This window comes from Pezoporus wallicus, unplaced genomic scaffold (assembly GCF_028554395.1).
Source record: "Pezoporus wallicus isolate ANWC-B61680 ecotype Strahan unplaced genomic scaffold, APGP_CSIRO_Pwel_v1 contig_10769, whole genome shotgun sequence".
In the NCBI taxonomy this organism is placed as follows: domain Eukaryota; kingdom Metazoa; phylum Chordata; class Aves; order Psittaciformes; family Psittacidae; genus Pezoporus; species Pezoporus wallicus.
The window spans coordinates 3,702-21,357 of NW_026635715.1; the positions used below are offsets into that span (position 1 = coordinate 3,702).

General features: G+C 55.0%; 1 protein-coding gene across 1 annotated transcript in view; it reads left to right on the plus strand.

Annotated features, from left to right (window-relative positions):
* Window positions 1–8,877: 8,877 nt before the first annotated feature.
* Window positions 8,878–17,656, plus strand: part of PTPRU (protein tyrosine phosphatase receptor type U) — a gene marked incomplete at its 5' end in the record, with an annotated part of 42,801 nt that continues 34,022 nt past the window's right edge. The window contains 4 exons of the mRNA XM_057397861.1: window positions 8,878–9,078; window positions 11,036–11,164; window positions 16,685–16,956; window positions 17,036–17,117. Coding sequence (XP_057253844.1) covers window positions 8,878–9,078; window positions 11,036–11,164; window positions 16,685–16,956; window positions 17,036–17,117 — 684 coding nt within the window. The remainder of the gene's footprint in view (window positions 9,079–11,035; window positions 11,165–16,684; window positions 16,957–17,035; window positions 17,118–17,656) is intronic.

The following is a 17,656-nucleotide window of genomic DNA, read 5'->3' on the forward strand; positions in this document are numbered from 1 at the left end:
CTTGAACATGGGGAAACTGAGGCTTTCTCCTCTGGGCTAAGGAGGATTCCCAGCAATTAGTGCCCCGGAGCTAATTGCCTCCTCCTTGGCAGCCTTAAATAAGTCCTGGAGATGGAGCTTTTCCTTTCCGCTGCAGGTGGCCTGGCAGAAGCTGCTGCTGCTGCTTTCTCCTTGTGCTGGGATGGATGCGGATGGGTGCTGGGATGGATGCGGATGGGTGCTGGGATGGATGCGGATGGGTGCTGGGATGGATGCGGATGAGTGATGGGATGGAGGAGAGGGGATGCCGGCCTCCATGCCTAGAGGGGTCCTGTGAACACGGGCCCTGCCTTTCATTTTAAAGGCAGCAGTGTTGGTCCTGCTTCCTAGATGATCGTTTGCTGCAGCTCATCCCCTGGCTGCTTTTATGCTCCTCCAGGTCCTGCCTGGGGTGTTATGGCCCTGCTTTGCAGCCAGGCTGCTGGTGATGGGGTAGCCCATGGGTTTCCTATAGGTCTAAGGGGCTCTTTGCACCCCAGTTTCTCCCATCTGGAGAGCAAATGTAGGTGTGGATTGTGGCAGCTCTGTGAGCTGGGATGGGGCTGTCGCTGTGGACCTATGCCAGACCCCACATCTGGGTGCTGATGCTCTGCCCACTGTGGCAGCAGGACAGCAAAGCTCCTCCCATGGATGTGGGGCTGTTCCCATGGGGCACCATCCATCAGGGTGCCGGGGCAGCTCTGAGGCAATGTTGGGGCTGCAGTGGGAGTGCAGGGAGGGCGATGCTCCTGCAGTTTGGGGTTCAGTGGGGTCCTGGTGTGTGGTTTCCTCCCCTCCTTCCTTGTCACACTCGCGCTGAAAGAGCCTCCTGGCTGGTTTTGGCCATAAATCTGTGTATCTTCACCTTCCTGCAGCCCCAAAGGGCTCCAGATGTTGAAACAGGAGCTGGGGGAGGCTTGGTGGGTGCTTGGTACCCTTCATGTCCCCTCACTGCAGCTGGATGCGTTGCAGGCAGAGCAAATCTCAGACTGGTTTTGTCTTACCCTGTTTTCTTACTGTGTTTTATTCGATTTGGCTTAAAAACCACTGCAGAATCACCCCCAACAAGGTGATTGTGCTGGGGCAGGGCTGCATGGGGCTGGCAGAGGGTCCATCCTTCCCCATGCTGGATACTGGGGACCCTCTTGGTCTGGCAGCCCTACATAAGCCAGTAGACAGCTTTGACTTCCGAGACCCCCTCCTCCATGGATCAAAGAATATGGAATCAAGTCTATAGAGTATAGCATCAAGGTTGGAAAAGACCTTTAAGATCATCAAGATCAATCTTCACCCCAGCACTGCCACGGCCACCACTTAACCCATGGCACCGAGGGCCTCGTCCCCACCGTGTGGGAGCACTCACAGGGATCAGCCCTTTCTTGCCATCACGAAACCAATCGGGGTTGTGGCTGCAGCGCTTGGCTTGAGATGCTCCGAGCTCTCCCAGGACAGGACCAGGGGATGGCGATGACCTGATGGGTCTTAATGAGGCCGCTGTCCCTGCGGCCGCTCGGGGTGGCTGCGGATGCCGGCGTGTGGGACCCGAGCACTGGAGCCTGGTGCCTGCTTCATGCCATAGACCTGCAGCCTAAGGAGCTCAATTAGCCCCGTGGAGGAGCGAGTGCTGCTCTGCTCAAGGTGCTTCACCCTGCGATGGGCCCGTCGGCTGCCGCGTGGGTCGCGGGGAGCGGGATGTCACCAGGAGGAGAGCAGCGACCAGTCTGGAGCAGGAGATGCGATGCTGCAGCCCAGCCACTTCCCTAGCGCAGAGCCTCGTCTTTGGGATGCTGCCCGGGGCTCATCTTGCTGCCTGACAGGACATGATGGGAATGGCTTTTTCTCTGAAGGGCCGGAGGCGATGGAGCATCGTGGCCGCTTGCTTACAGAGGTGAAGGCAGGCGGAAGGATGGGCTATGGACAAACTGCATTTCGTTGCTTGGATGGATTTGGAGGTGTCCGTGGAGCTGCTGTGGCGCCTCTAAAGGGCTCTTTAGGGTGCAGTCTCCTCCCTGTCCCATGCTGCGTGCCCTGATGCCTCGGTTCCCCCCACATCCCGAGCTGTGATGGGGCAGCAAGTCCCTGCGGATCCACCCAAGGATGTTGTCTCCTCTGAAGCCTTTCCCCTGCAGCTGGCAGCCCACTCATGGGGACAGGGGTCTGTCATGGGGCAAGGCAACCCCACACATCCTAAAGTGCCAGGGCCTGGGTCGTGCACAGCTTCTAACCCCTCCCCAGCGCATCCCTGCCCATCAGCAGAGGCACATCAACGTGTGCTCAGCACGATGAATGCTCCTCACATCACGGCTGGGTGCTCGAAGTGGGGTAATGGGATTAGCAGGGGTGGGGGTCACCTCGAAGTCCCCTCTTGTGTGGGTTTGGTGGCAATGGGGCACCCATGGAGGTGGGTGCTGAAGCTTTCCAGGGTGTTTATGAGGAAGGAGCAGCTCGGGGTTGACTTTCAAAGCCCCCCTCCGCTGTCTGGCTCCATCCTCTCTCCGTGGGGATGTGATGCAGGTTTGGCCACTGCCCAGCCAGGTTTTTCCCCAAGGACTTTCCTATTTCTGCTCATTTTGGACCGTGTTTTCCGCTGTCTCCCGAGTGCTTACATCCCATTGATTCTTTTTGTGCATCCAGGAGCCCGGCCGCTTTCCTCGGGTCCTAACAGCATCAAAGTGAAGCAGCGCATCTCTGTGTTGGCCTAGTTCCCTTTTCATTCGCTGAACTTCTCATTTCATATCTCACCTGGGCTCCTGCCTGGGGAGCTGCTGCTCATCGTGTCTGGCTCTGTGCAAAGGGCTGTCTCCTGCTTGATTCCCATGTTCTGTTTGGGATGGGAACAGGGAGCTGGATGGGGGAGGATACATCCCAGTTCTTCCCTGTGTGGAGGCGCTGGCACAGGGTGCCCAGAGAAGCTGTGGCTGCCCCATCCCTGGCAGTGCTCAAGGCCAGGTTGGACACAGGGGCTTGGAGCAAGCTGCTCTATGGAAGGGGTCCCTGCCCGTGGCAGGGGTTGGAGCTGGAGGAGCTTTAAGGTCTCTTCCAACCCAAACTGTTCCATGATAATCAGTGTAATCCTGGTGGTTTTGGGGAGGATGCTGCAGGTCAGCCCCCCTGCCCTGTGTGCTCGCTGCTCAGCAGTGGTTTTCCATCCCCTATAGGATGTAATGTCCTGAGCCTTCCCGCAGGGAATGTGGTGTGGGTGCTGCACTGGGCTTGCTGGAAATCCAGCTTTGGAAGGGGGCTCCAGGCTCAGAGGGAGGGCGATGCCTTCCCTTGGCTTGGTGGGTTGGGGATGGGGACTTGGGGTGTTGCTGGGGAGCAACCAGGATGGAGAGGAGGGAGTCGGGATGGATGGATGGATGCATGGATGTGTCTTCTTGGCTGCCAGCACCATCCATGAATCCATCCTGCAGCAGGCTGTTGGCCACCAGTTCATCTTTGTGTGACCAAGCTCGAGGTTTTGCTGTTGGGAACACGGATTCAAGCCCATTTTTGAGTCTGCCAGGATGCAGGAGCATCCTTGCTGGTGCCGTGCTCCTGCCTGCTCACCCTTAGAGCCAGAGCAGGCAGGGGCTGGTGTCTGCCTGCATCTCAGCTGGGTTTTTATAGGGCCTATGAAAACAAAGGGGGTGGGGGCAGACTTCGAGCAGCTTTCTGGGGATGAAAAACAGGAGATTTGATTTGGGGTGGTTTTAGCATCTGCAAAGCAAACCTGGTGCTGCCAGCGACGAGGGGAGGTATTAAAAGCAATAAATAAGCTGGTGAGCAAAGGCATCCGCAGGCTTCTGCAGCTCTGGATTTACAACGTGCTGTCCCCAAGTGCCACTGCTTTTATACCCGCTGTCTGCATAGGTGTCTGCACCCAGGGCCCTGGGGGAATGGTCTGAGCAGTTAATAACCTATGGGTGGCACTGGGATGCTGATGAAGACCCTGAGATGAATTTGCTGGAGCTGCTGGGTTTTAGCCCAGCCGCAAGGATGGATGAACTGAACTTGCTGATGGGGTTTTGGGGCTCAGTTGGCTGTATCCCCCCCCTTTGCCTGGCCATAGGGTGCCTGGTTTGGTCCAGTCACTCCATGACAGGGACTCCCTGGGCACAAAGGCGCTCAGGGGGTTGATCTTGCATTGCGCTGAGACCTGCTCCTGCTCTGCCCTTCCCTTCCTCCTCGCTCCTGATCTCTCTCCGGGGCTGGGGAGCGGATGCTGGGCACGGTGAGGACCGGGTGGCTCTGTCGCTGGCTGCTTTTGCCACGTGAGGGCTCTTTGCTAACGCAAGTGGCTCCGTTTTCTGCCTTGAAAGGCCATAAATAACCCAGGCGAGCTGCTCCCCGCGGCCCCGTGCGCTGGCACCTGCTCCATCACAGGAGGATTAGCCCACCGGTGTACGTCGCTCCTGCATCCATCACCACAGAGGTGGTACCCGGAGGGGGGGGATGACGATGGGAGGTTTCCCCCCATCTTTCTCCCCTGCAAAATGGGGTTAATTTGGAAAACTTGGTCTTTCCCATGATTTCTGCAGCTGATGTCGGAGCCCCTCGGGGCTGGGGTGGTGCTGCTGCTGTATCATAGGGCAGCTGCTTTCCCTGCCTGAACTTGTACCAGGGACCATCCCCGTGTCCTCGGGGCTTCCCCAAAAGCAGCAATGCATCCGTGGGGCTCACGGTCCTGGTCTCTCTGGGTCCATAGGCATGTATGGTTGTTAGCTTTCTGCATAGCCGTGGGGACCTCGTGGTAATAAAGGAGCCAGGGGACAGGAATGAGCTTTCCTCCCCCTCTTTTTAATTTCTTTTAGTGTTTTCCCCCCTTTTTTACCCTCTCCCTCCCAGGGTGCCAGGTCACTGCATAGCCCAGGAGCTGTAATTGCACAGTGAGCGATCGATCGATAGCAGCAGGATGGAGGTTTCCAAAGGCCTGCCTTGTTTTCCTTGGTATGGAGTCGAAGAGGCAGCCCTGAGGGTGGTAATTAAGTGATGGTTCATTATTAAAGCACTTGTGTTGCAGGTTAGTGGCCTCCTGGCCAGGCAGCTCCAGGGGGTTCCTGTGCTGCAGGGCCCGGGTGTGAATAACACTGGAGTGATGCTGGTCCTTCCCAGGGGACCAGCGCTGGCCAGATCCTGGTGCTGTGCAGGGACAGCACTTGGATGTGGTGTTCAATGCACGTATCCACCTCAGCCATGGGGCTGGAACCTCTTGGCTTGTGCCCCACAGCATCACTGCAGGACAGCTGGGGGGGGTGTGTGTGTGTGTGCGATGCCTGGCTGCATCATTGGGGTGATGCAGCAGCCTGGTCCCGACTGTGCTGATCCCTGTGGGAGCTGCTCTTTGGGGTGGGAGGGAAGGGGAGCTGCATTTTGCAGCTGGATGTGCCCCAAGGAAGGACTCTGGCAAGCAAGGTCAGTTATTCCCCCGTTACTTTTAGTTGCACCTTCATGGTAAGGGATGTGTGGTGCACCTGGTCCTTGCCCATGCGCAAGCTGGCCCCGTGGCATTGCAAACCCTTCAAGATTGGTATTTTCCTGCTTATATTTGCTCCCCTCAGGCTTGGGAATGCCTGTAACGCATCCGTATCTCCCAATTCCACCTCTGTCCCCATGCCAAAGGTCCTTTGGAGGCTTCTGGGACTGGGTTCTCACTGCAGGACGTTTAGCACCTCCATGGGAATCTACAGGTAGAAACCATAAAGAGTCTTTAACAGGGGAAAAGAGGGAGATTTATGTCTTCTGTAGCTGCTGGTAGATGGATATTGTTCTCCTTGTCCCATGCTTTCCAAACACTGAGGTTATCAGGCATAAGTGACTTATTATGCAAATCCTCCATCTTAATATCTGGCTGCTCTCTCCCTGGAATTGCATTGGCTAAACCCCATGTGCTATTGGAGCTGCTAATGTTTACACATTAGCTTCTTTTGGCTAATATGTGAGGCTTCAAGTTGCAAATTGATGTTTCTTACAGCTGAGCAAATTATTTTTCTATTAAATGCAATATTTAAAACGATTTGGAGAAGCAAAACAAACTACTGGTGAGCATTCTAATGGAGCTGCTTTCCATATTCTTCTAATCAGCTTTTGGCAGGGTCAGGAAATTGGTGTTTTTCCCCTCAAACCTTTCTATTTTATAGAAGTGGGGAGCAGAGAACTCAGGGAGGGTGTTCATTGTAATCTCTGTGTGATGCACAAACCCACTTTGAGGTGCCTGTTGCCCTTTGAGTGCGCAGAGTGCAGCTAAGGGGGGATTTAGCTCCTCCTTGCTTGGACTGGAAGAGGTTTTCCCACTGATGAGACTGAAATCCCAACGCGTTTGGGCTTGGCATGGAGCTGGTGGGATGCCCAGTGTGGAGGGGTCTGCATTGACGGGCGATGCTGCAGTGCAGGACCCGGTCTGCATCCTGGTTTGCTTGGTGCTGTGAGTCCTGTAGCATCATTCCCTTGGGAAGCGTGATCCCCGTGCAGATAGGAACGCGGTTTTTGGTCCCATATCCGTTCAGAACCTCACCGGGGAGCCTGTGGTATGGTACGTACGAGATGTTGCTGGATAAGAAGTCAATCTCATTTGCAGTATGTGTTCCCTATCCCCCGTGTCTGCTGGCGCCCGGAGGAAAGCAGCTCCCACTGTTTCCTTCCCAGGGCGCCTTCCCGTAGGAGTGTGCTGAGGAAATCACCTTTAAATAGCAGCCGGGATCTGGGAGGTGGGAGGCTGGCTCGGCTCCACTGGGCTGCTGGGAAAGGGATGGCATCTCGCAGGCATCCCAGCAAAGGGATGCTGTCCTGGGCGATGAGGCCGGGCTGCTGGTGTTATGGGACATTGCCAGAGCACCTCTGTGCCTCAGTTTCCCTCCGTGCAGCGGTGGCATTAAGCATGTATCCCTTGGTGCAGGAAAAGAGCGTCTGATGCGCATTGAGAGGTCTTAGGTTTGACAGTCCAGGGCTGTGTGACTTTGTGTGGCCTCCTGCTCCTGGGAAAACTGGGTATGGGAGACTCACCCCTGCCCCATCACAGTGTGTTCACGTGATGGGTTGTAGCCCTGTGTCACCGTGTGGGGTGTGTGGCTGCTGGAGTGATGCATGTTGTGCCCTCTGGGTACCCCGGTCCTCATTTCCTCCTGATAATTACCTGGGATGGGGGAGCAGGAGCTGCTGGAAAAAAGCCAGGGATGAAAAATGAATCCTGGTTCTAAAAGCTCCCCTGTGTTAGCTTTCCTGGCCGGTGCCTGCATGGCACAGCGTGCTAGGGGCTTGTGTCCCCAAGCTGCATCCCAAAGGATGACCGTGGGGCTAATCCAGTCCTGGCTAAGCCAAGATGGGAGCAAAACGGGCTTTTCCTCATTGATTGGCTTTGCTTCGTATGGACTGGGTGTCCTGGATGCCTGCCTTAGCTCTTGGGAGCCCATGCTTGCTAAAGTTTGATATGAACCCTTTCTTAATAAAGCCTTCCCGCTCTGGGACATGTTACTGCTGTAGCATCCCCATCAGATGACGCTCTGAATGGTGCAATGTCATTACTCTTGCAGGAGCCCATCGTGGGTGGTGTCAGGCCGCCCTTTAGCACTGGAGCCTTTTCAAGGCTGCTCAGTAAAAGCAAAGAGAAGCCCCTGGAGCATGTCCCACGGTGCAGGAGGTTAAACAGAAAAGGTTTAAGTACGTAATTAACTTTGAAGTGAGAGGAGCGTGGACCCGGTGGATGAAAGAGCACGGGGCGGGCTGATGGGCAGGCAGCCACATTCCTCAGTGGCCACGGAGATCTGATTAAATGCCCTCCATTGTGCTTGGTTGCTTGGTCTTCCTTTTCCTCCCTCTTCTTTGTGAATCCTTCATTCCTTCTCTCCTCTCCTTGGTTTTCCTCCTCTCCAGCCCCAGGGAGGGGGATGCTGGGTGGCAGTGGTACCCAGGCGATGCTGAGCAGCACCAGTATCCTTATCCCTGGTGAATGCATGAACTCTCCTCTTCTTTTTTTGTTCTTTTAAAAGAAAAATTGGTCCATCTGTTGTTTAACCCCCATATTATTGCCTCACATCTCTGCTCCCCTTTGCTTGGTGCTGCTGTGGTACCCAGGAGGGATGCAGGGTGGCACCAGTAACCAGGGAGGATGCTGAGCAGCACTGATAACCCTTTCCCTGGCAAGTCCCTCAAGCCACCTCTTTTTACTTTCTATCTAAGGAATATTGGTCCATCTGGTGTTTAACCCCTGTGTTAGTGCTCATCCCTCTGCTCCCCTCTGCCTGGGCATGCCAAGGTGCCACAGGGGGTTTGGAGTGGGGGTGTTAAATGGGGTCCAGCTCATCCTTAGCATAGGATGCTTGTCATGCATTGGGGCAGGCTCTGGGTTTAGGTGTTTTGGGGTGTTCAGGCATCCTCTCGGATGCATCACCCCCCCGGGAGCACACCATCACACCCCCAGCAGTATTTATAGCTGCCTTTGCGCTCACATTGCACCTCCTGCGCTCGCTGCCTTCATCACACTGCCCGGAGCTGCTGTTAGCCTGGCCTCCAGCCAGCACAGGGGCTGGGAACTGGGGACTCCTTGTTTCTGCCTGGTGATTTTTAGGGCACATCCAGACCAGGAGCAGTGCCACAGAGCCCATCCTGCTGCCATTAGCCCTTAGCACGGGTATAAGCATCCCCGTTGCTGCAGATGGATGTTGCAGGTCGCAAACACTTTGAAAGCTGCTCTGGGTTTAACCCCTCTGATTCCCCTCTAGAGCTGGGGTGCTGGCATTTAATTGCTCAAGTGTTAATCTTTATGTCCCTCTTAATCTTGTGATGGGGAAGGAGAAGGGGCTGGAGGTCAAGCTTCCCCCCAGCCCTGCCCTTGGGATGGGGAGAGATGGTGCCAAAAGCATCCCATAGCTCATGGAAACTGAGGCTCTGCAAAATGCTGCTTATTTCTTCCCCGGTGTATACAAATCAGAGCCAGATTTGTTGGTGAGGTGGAGCTGCCTTCGTTTCACAGTGCGGATGGGGGGAAGGCTCACGTTGGGAAAAGCCATAACAATAAACCTGTCCGAGGAAGGAGATGGATCAGCTCGGCCAGCTGCGCCTCCATCAGCCAAAGATCTACTCCATGTAATTGCATTTTAAGCTTCTGGAGCCTGGGAATCATCTTGGAGGTGGCCAAAGATCCAGCCTTGGAGTGGTGTCGCAGTGGGGAAACTGAGGCACGGGACTGGATGGAGCCAGGGGCTGTGCTGGGGGTGGCAGCGGGATGCAGGTGATGGAGATGCAGCCCAGGAGAAGGAGGTTTCATTGCCCCTGATGCCATTAGTGGCAGGGAATGGTTTATTGGGGGCAGAGGAATCACTTTTCCCTGGGAAACGGGGCTCTGCTAGCCCGAAACGCTGTTTGTCTCCACTTTGGTTTCTCACACCAAAAACCCCAACACTAAGAACGAATTCCTCCCTCCCAGAATATCCCAGTTCAGCAGAACTGGGAAAGAAACACTTGGGTTTTTTTCCTCTCTAAACCACTTGGTTCCTGACACTGTTTTATTTGGATTTCTTTTATTTTCTTCCCTTTCCTTCCTGGAAAATTTTGACAGATTTGTGCTTCCCCTACCCCCACCCCTTCTCCCATTGGGAATCAGAGCCAAGTTTCAGACTCAAATCCGGAGTGTCTCGGGACGGTGCGGGGGCACATCCGCACGTGGGCTGGGCAGACGCTCCATTTCGGGAAGGAGTTTAGGAAAGCTGTGATGTCTTGGTGCCTCCAGGCATGTGAATAGGAGAGAATTTGTTAAAAGGAAGCTTCTTGTGCTTCCAAGAAGAAGAAAAACAACTTTGGGGGGGGGGGAATCTTGATGACTTTGTAGGTCCTTTCCGACCCAAATCATTCGATGGACTTGGTGATGGAGCTGGAGTGTGCCCTTGTGCATTAAAATATGAGTGTAAAAGGGGGGGAAAGAGCCCCAGATACGTTCTTACTTGTGAAATTGTTGGGAATCATCCTTTTCTGGGCATTTTACAAGTGTTTTTCTGCAGTGTTTGGCCTCGTGTTTGCAGAAATGAGGCATCCGCATCCGAGCATCCCCCACCGTGGGGAAACACAAGCGGTGCCTACGGCAGTGGGGCCATTAACTGGCAAATCCCCCGGTGGTGGTGGGGAATTACTGATGTAATTTGGGGATAAACCAGGAAAAAAACAGAAGAAATAATCCCCTGGCCCTGCTCCGCTTCAATGCGGGCCCATTAGGGGGATGTTTGCTTTTGTTTGTTCTGCTTGCTCAGGGCTTTCTTGCCCTCGTCAGCCCAGGGGCTTGTATGAATTAGTGCTGGTGCCCTGCTCCTCCTGTAATCTGTGGGTTTAATGGAATAATAGGTCAGTGTTAATGACCCAGCCCCGAGTGGCCCCATGGCAAAGCTGGCTGGGCGCAGCGTGGGGGGTGATGGAGAAGGATGTGGGATACGGGGCTGGATGCAGGATGAGCGGCTGGTCGGCATCGCAGCGTGCTGTCTCCACGTCGCCTCGCTCCGCATGGGGACCGACGGCCTCTTGGCATTAATTCCCATTCTCAGTGCTCAGTCAAGCACCTTGCAGATAAAACCCAACCCCCTGCTAGATAAATGGAAGGGCTCAGAAGCGCCAGCCCACAGCCTGGGGGGGGTTCAGTGGGGCATTTGTAGGGCTGTGATTGCTGCAGGTCCTGCTGGAGAGCTGCTGTTGTTGTGTCAGGCCATGGACAGACCCCCAAAGAGCTCAAGGTGAAACCACAGATCCTTGTGCCACACTCGAGTCCCTGTTTGTTGGGAGAAATGCCTTGTTCCGTGGCTGGCCCCTGCAGGAAACTGCATCCTGCTCCCATGGCTGAGCATGGGAATTGAGACCGGCCAGCTCGTTTCACTGGTGGGGGGACCTGAATGGGAGAACTGGGGGGTTAGCAGCAGACAGACCATAACCTCATTGCAGATGCATGTAAAGGGATGCCCTGCGTTTTGGGGGGGCTGCTGCACACATCCCAGCAGGGCTCTGGGGAGGGCCCAGCCATGCAGTGGGGTCTCAGTGATGCTGATGGTGTCTCCCTCTGCAGCTGGCTGCACCTTTGAGGAGGACGGAGACCTGAACCAGTGCGAGTACAGCCAAGGGGAGGACGATGACTTCGGGTGGGAGCTCATCCGCAGCTACATGGTGCCACATCTGACGGCTGACCTGCCCCACGGTGAGTCCTGGTCCCTCTCCATGTCCTCGGGGACCTGTGCCCCAACCCACCCCTTGGTCCTGTACCCCGGAGCAGGACCCCATGGCTCCTCCTGGTTTAATCCCTGCAGTGTTTTACCCTTGACTGGTCCTCGGCTGTGCGGGCAGGGTGTGATGAGTTGTGTCAGTCCTTAGCAGGATGCTGCGTGGCCCTTGGGGACAGGGAATGTGGGTCCCTGCTTCTGGGGTGTAACAGCACAGCAGGGACCAGGCAGTACCTGGAGCACTGGGTTCAGCTCTGGGGGCCCCAGCACGAGGGACGTGGAGCTGTTGGAGCGAGTCCAGAGGAGGCCACGGAGATGCTGCGAGGGCTGGAGCAGCTCTGCTCTGGAGGCTCATGCTGCTTTTGCTGGCTCGTGAGAGATTCCCATCTCTGGAGGTGTGGAAAAGAGGAAAAAACGTGTTTCTGGCTTTTGCAAGTGCGGGAAAGGCTGTGGCTGCGAGTTGGAGGCATCTGAAGGCTCAGGAGCTGTAAGGAGGAAAATGCAAATGGACCCTTTTCTTTTATCTTTTTAATCTCATTGCTTTTAAACCAGATTTTGTTATTTCTGGGTGCAGGCTGGGGGAGCAGAGCCATGGGGGGGAGCTCCCTTTCTCCCATGGTATGGGCATCGTGCCTGGGTGGCATCTGGGGCTTTGCTTACTCTTAGCTCCTCACTGTGACCCACTTGAGTTGATGCCCATTTGCTCTAAGGGATGCACCGGGCTCGAGATGCTCCTTGAGTCTGGGTCTGCTGTCTCCTGCCTGGTCCCAGCGCCCCGGCTCCTTGTCCAGCCTGCAGGCGAGCAGGTCCCATGCTGACGATGGGGATTGCTGGTGTGGAACTTGAGAGGAGAAACGACTTTTTTCCTCATTAAAACATTAACTGCTTAATAGAAAACTCTTTTCTGCTCCATCGACCTGCCTCCAGCTGTTTATCTTGTGCCTTGTTCATGCCAGGGCTTAATTTGGCTTTTCCCCTCCACTAACCTTCCTCTTCCTTTACCTTCTCTTTCCATTGCCTTTCCCTTTCTTGCCTGTGCTGGTGCAGGGTGAGGGGGAGCAGCCCTTACTCTGCCTCTAGAACTGCTCCTCTCTTGATGCTTTCCCCAATAATTGCTTTAAATGGAACTATCCCAATTCCTGTGTGTCCCGGGGGAGGTTTTCCGGGGCTGTGAGGAGGGAATCGGAGCTGAGGATTGAGGTGGCTCGGGATGGAGAGTCTGGAATGTGTAATTAATTGGGGTTTCTGCTTGGTTTTCAGCTGCAATTTAGTATCACAACAAACTGCCTGTGTTGAAAGCCTCGGGGATGGAAGGGTTGGGTGGAATGGGGCTGCATGAGGAAATGACCGTGGTCTTGGGGGTTGAAATGAATGCAGTTTAACTCGACGTGGATGCGACCATCCCAGGTTGGATGCTGGAAGCATGGAGCATTGCAGGCTCTAGCTCCGGGGAAGGGCACCCATCCCTGATGCTGATTCACAGTGACACCCAAAGGGATGCTCATCCCCGTAGCTCCCTGCTACCAGGTAGGGACTGTTTGCTCCTGGTCCTGGGGCACCCAGTGCAGGAACCCTGTTTTGGTGCAGCTTTACCCCGGTGCAGGTAAAGGCTCCTGCAGCCTTATCTCAAGCTGGTCCTCCCCCAGCAGCTTGGTGGATGAGGAGTATTTCACATCCCTGGGCCTCTCCAGGGAGCACTTTCCAAAGGAGTCTCGTGGTCTCAGATTAAAATGAGTTTTTCTTGGAGATCAGCCAGTTTCAAGGAGCGTAGGATTTATTGGAGCGGATGCTGGCTGCCGGCCACCTGCCTCTACCTTTCCATCCCTCTTGCTTTTTGCTTTCTTCTTTGGTTATGGGGCTTTTACCCCTTTTTCTTCCCTTCTGGACTTGTCTCTCTTACACCCATAGACAATGGATGGGTGTCTCCCATGTTGGAATTGTGGTGGTTTCATTGTTTGAAGTGATTTAGTTGTTGTTTTGTCCAGGAGCAGCTGCAAGGAGCCAGGCAAAGCAGGCAAATGAGGCTGCACCATCACTGCATCTGCACTAAAATAACTCTCCTTGGGTCCTTTGGGTGCCTTTTGCTCCTGCTCTCCTCCAAGCACCACCTCTGTGTGCCAGGCTGATCCATACCTACCTTCGGGTTGACGTGGGGCTATGCGATATCTACCCTTGTGGAAGCTCTGCAGTGTCCCTTGGAGGACAAGGATGCTCTGAGGAGCTCCAGGTTCTTCCCTGGAGGTGCAGGAACCTTCTCTTGCTGCTGGTTGAATTCACATGTGGAAATTCATAGGAGATGGCTTGGGCTGGGAGAAAGTGGCAAAAAGCCTCAGTGGAGGCTGTGACCAAGCCATTGTCCCCATCCTGGTGAGCTCTGCTGTCCCTCCATCCTCTCCGAGGTGTCATTCCTTCAATAGTTCCAGCATCACTTCCCAACCAGCCCCTGCTACAGAACCTGTAAAACCTTGGCAAATTCAGCTTCATTCTTGGCTCCTGGAGGGGAGTTACTGCAGTCTGTGGCTCTTGGTGCTGGGCCTCCCCTGGGAGATGGGGCTTGGTGCACAAGTGGGAAGCGGGTACCCCATTCCCATGACGCACTGAGAAGAAGCCAGCACAGGAGGAGGCACTGTTGGGCTTCATCTTCCACTGGGATTGCCTGGAGGCAGATGCTGCAGGGCTCAGACCTGCTCCCTTGGTACCCCTTGGCTGGCAGAGCCACCCTCTGCCTGTCGTCCTGCCTGCTGCTGCTTCTAATGGCAACAGGGGTTACTGTTTGGAGTTGTGTTCTTATCTCTCCGTAGTTTTGGAGGAGGAAGAACTTGTTGAGACAGGGACAGGCTCCTCTTCCTGCTTTGGGGTTTTCCCAGAGGGATGCAGGCAGGACCCTCGGGATGGGCAGTGCGATGGGGCAAGCACAGCTTGAGCCTGAAGCTGGAGATGAGATCCTTTGGAACTCACTTATCATGGCCAAGATTATTGGGGGTTTTCCTCGAAGACCTGACTTGAATCCCAAGGAAGAGGTGATGATCCCCCAAATGGGAAAATCCAGCTGGAGACCCCGTGTGAGGACGTGCAGGGAGGGGTACCAGGCTTTCTGTTCACAGCCCCCCCCGGGCTTATTTTGCAGCTCAGCCCTCATCATCATCGACTTCTGCATCGCAAATTGATGGTTTTTCCTTAGGGAACAACACTGGGACTTGTTTCTCTTTTCATTTGCTTGATTGAGATGTTATTTAGTGCCTTTGGAGTCTTTTCTCTTTCTCCACAGGGCACTTGGGCTCTTCTCTAAAAGCACACCTGAAAACTGCATTAAATCACATTGCTGCAGCTGAGCTGGGGGGGATGCAGAGGGACTGACTTGTTCTTTGTGGGGATGCAGGGGGGCAACAGCTCCCTTGCACCTGCATCTGCATTCAAACTGAGCTTAAATTGAGGCTCAGAGGAAGGATTTGAGCACAGGTTGATGTGTGCCGAATCCCATCCTTCGGCTGGAAGTCTCAAGCGGGGAATGCCCTGGGGCTGTTTCTACAGCTCCCATTTCGTGGGAGGTTTGGAAAGGATTTTCCCCCATCATGATGTGTGGAGCAGGTTTTTGTTGGCAGTGCCAGCGTAGGGATAGGGCTCAGAAGCAGCCCCAGCAGTGATTGTGCAGCAACCCGCTAGGGACTGCGAGCGTTCCTGCCTGGTCCTCCCTATAGCTGTGGGCTGCAGCAGGGCTAGGACACCCCATTGCTGCTGGTGGGAGCACCCAGGCAGGGCTCTGCTGCCATTTCATTGGGGTGCATTAAAGAAAGCAACCAAACCCCCTCACACTGCACCAGGAGCAACCCCAGGGACTGACAGTGGGGTTTGGAATCCCCAGCCACCTCTCTGTGAGGAGGATTTGTCTGAGCCATGGGATGCTCCTGTGGAGGATGCAGCACCTCAACACAGGTACCTCTGCTTCTCCTGCAGTAAAAACCCCAACCCATACCCTGGCTTGAAGCTGCAACAGTTTATGATAGAGGAGGATATAATTAGCACAGAAGCAAGTGGTGGGATCCTGCTTTATCCAATGCAGCAACACTGGGAAGAAAAGTAAGGGGGGAAACAGTGTGGGGAAGCCCTGCCAGCTGCGCGATGTCTGTATGGATTGCCAGCCGTGTGTGCCTGTGCTGACCTTAAAGAACATTCTCAGTCTTCTCAAATAGCTCATCAGGGGTTTAATTTTAGTCTTGGTCTCTTTATTTTGGTCTTCGGGCTGCATGGATCAGCATCGGGTGAAAATGTTCCTTTTTTTGGGGAGCTCTTCCCCCTGCTCCAGCTCCCATCCCTGAAGGATGCACTCGAAGATGCGCTGTGGTACAGTGCTGGGCACTTTGTCTCCCCAGCTGATGCTGTGCCCCCCCCCCTTGGTGTTTCAGGGTCCCCACAGGCATTCTGGGGTCACCCCAGATGTAGGTCCCAGTTATGTGAGGGGATGGATGGATGCTCCCTATGATTCCCCGTCACCTTTATTAGGTTTTTCTTGGTGTTGCTCACTGGGAGCCGAAGGAGGAAGGTGCTTGGATTAGTTTAAATTAACTGGTGGTGAAAGCTATTAATAATGAAGCTTCTACTGTCAGGAAAACAATGGTAGACTTGAATAAATGGCCCAGCTTTGTTACTTACAGTTTCTGCCATTATTAAAATGGAAGAGTTATTAATAATCCCCTTGCCTTTGGTGATGGGAGGGGTTTGACGGAGCAGCTTCCTGTCTGCCCTGTATCCTGGCCCCATTGCCATGTTGGGGGCTGCCACAATGAACTGGGATTCCTGCATCGCTATCGTGCCTCTGCCCTGCTTGGGATGGAGGATGCAGGGCAGGAAGGATGCTGCCTTTGGGATTTTCAGCACGGCAGCACCGTGACTCCTGGACTTGTTGCTGGTGGTTTTGGGTGACGGGAGGTGGGGTACCAGGGGCTGCTGGTGGTGGGGAGCTGGTATCCCGGAGAGCCCTGGTGCTGCTGCTTGTCAAGCCGATGAGTGCAATCCCCTCCCTGCGAGCGCCTGCTGAGCACAGTTTAAACTCGGCGACAACTGCGTGGTAAATGATACGAGGCAATGGGAATGGAAATGAAACAGCTGGGGCCCGGCTGGGGACCGGAGTGTTGACGCAGCCGAAGCTGTGAGCATTAAAGGAAAGCAGACAGAGGGGCTCTAGTGGCATCGAAGCTCCTACCGACCCCAGCTTCTTATCCTGGAGGCAGTGGGTCTGATTCTTCCCTCCTCATCCGGGTGGTCAGCTCCTGGTTTGGTGTGGTGCTGCTGCCCAAATAAGCATCCGACACTGACTCCATCCCGGTCCCTTGTTCTTGTTCTGCATGGACCGGTACCCAGTGGGACCCGAGCATTGCAGCCGAGTCCTGCGCATCTTTGCAGTCCTGCATCCTCCACCTTCTCCATCCCTGCTGGCAAAGCTCAGGAGATGCAGAATGGGGACTACTCCATGCTCTCCCCTCTTCTCCCTCCCACCACAGGCTCCTACCTGATGGTGAACTCCTCGCAGCACGCCCCGGGCCAGAAAGCTCACCTGCTTTTCCAGGCGCTGAGCGAGAATGACACCCACTGCCTCCAGTTCAGCTACTTCATGTACAGCCGGGACGGCCACAGCCCCGGCACCCTCAACGCCTATGTGCGGGTGACGGGGGGCCCGGTGGGCAGCGCGGTCTGGAATGCCTCCGGCTCCCATGGGCGGCAGTGGCACCAGGCAGAGCTGGCTGTCAGCTTGTTCTGGCCCAATGAATACCAGGTGAGCCCCAGCAAACCCCAATTTTGCATCACCTGGACCCCACCCCGGCAATGGGTGACCCCTGTGTTTGGTGCCGCAGGTCCTCTTTGAAGCCGTGGTCTCCAGCGAGCGCAGGGGTTATCTTGGCTTGGATGATATTTTGCTCCTGAATTATCCATGCTGTGAGTGTTGGGGGAATGGGATTTAAGGGTGGGTTGTGATGGGGTGGGTGCTGCTGGGCAGGATTAATGCCATGGTGCAGCCAGGGGGGGCACTTGGATGTCTTTGTGTCACCTGGGCTGATGGAGCTCCGTCTCCTGGGTACCTCTGGGACTGCTTCTCCCCTCCCCATCCCCACCAACTCCAATAGCTCCTGTTCTTATGAAAGCCTGGAAAAGAGCAGGCTGAACTTGTGGCCTGAATGTCCCCATTGAGAGGGGATGGTGAGGGCCTGGAATCCCAGGCTGTCCCAAGATGTTGGCTGTTACCATTCACCCCTTATTTCTTCCAAGCTGGGGTAGGAGGCCTGCCCTCTCTATCAACCCCATAGCCTGGATCATGGTGGGATGCTGGAGGGGAAGGCTGCATCCCTTCCTGGGACACTGGCTCTTGTATGGAGCCAGGAACAAATGCCAGCCTCCGAGCTGGGCTGTGAGGATGGGGATCAAGCCTTGCCCGGAGCTCGGCTCCAGGCCTGGCATCCTGGGTGGGTTTTTGGGCT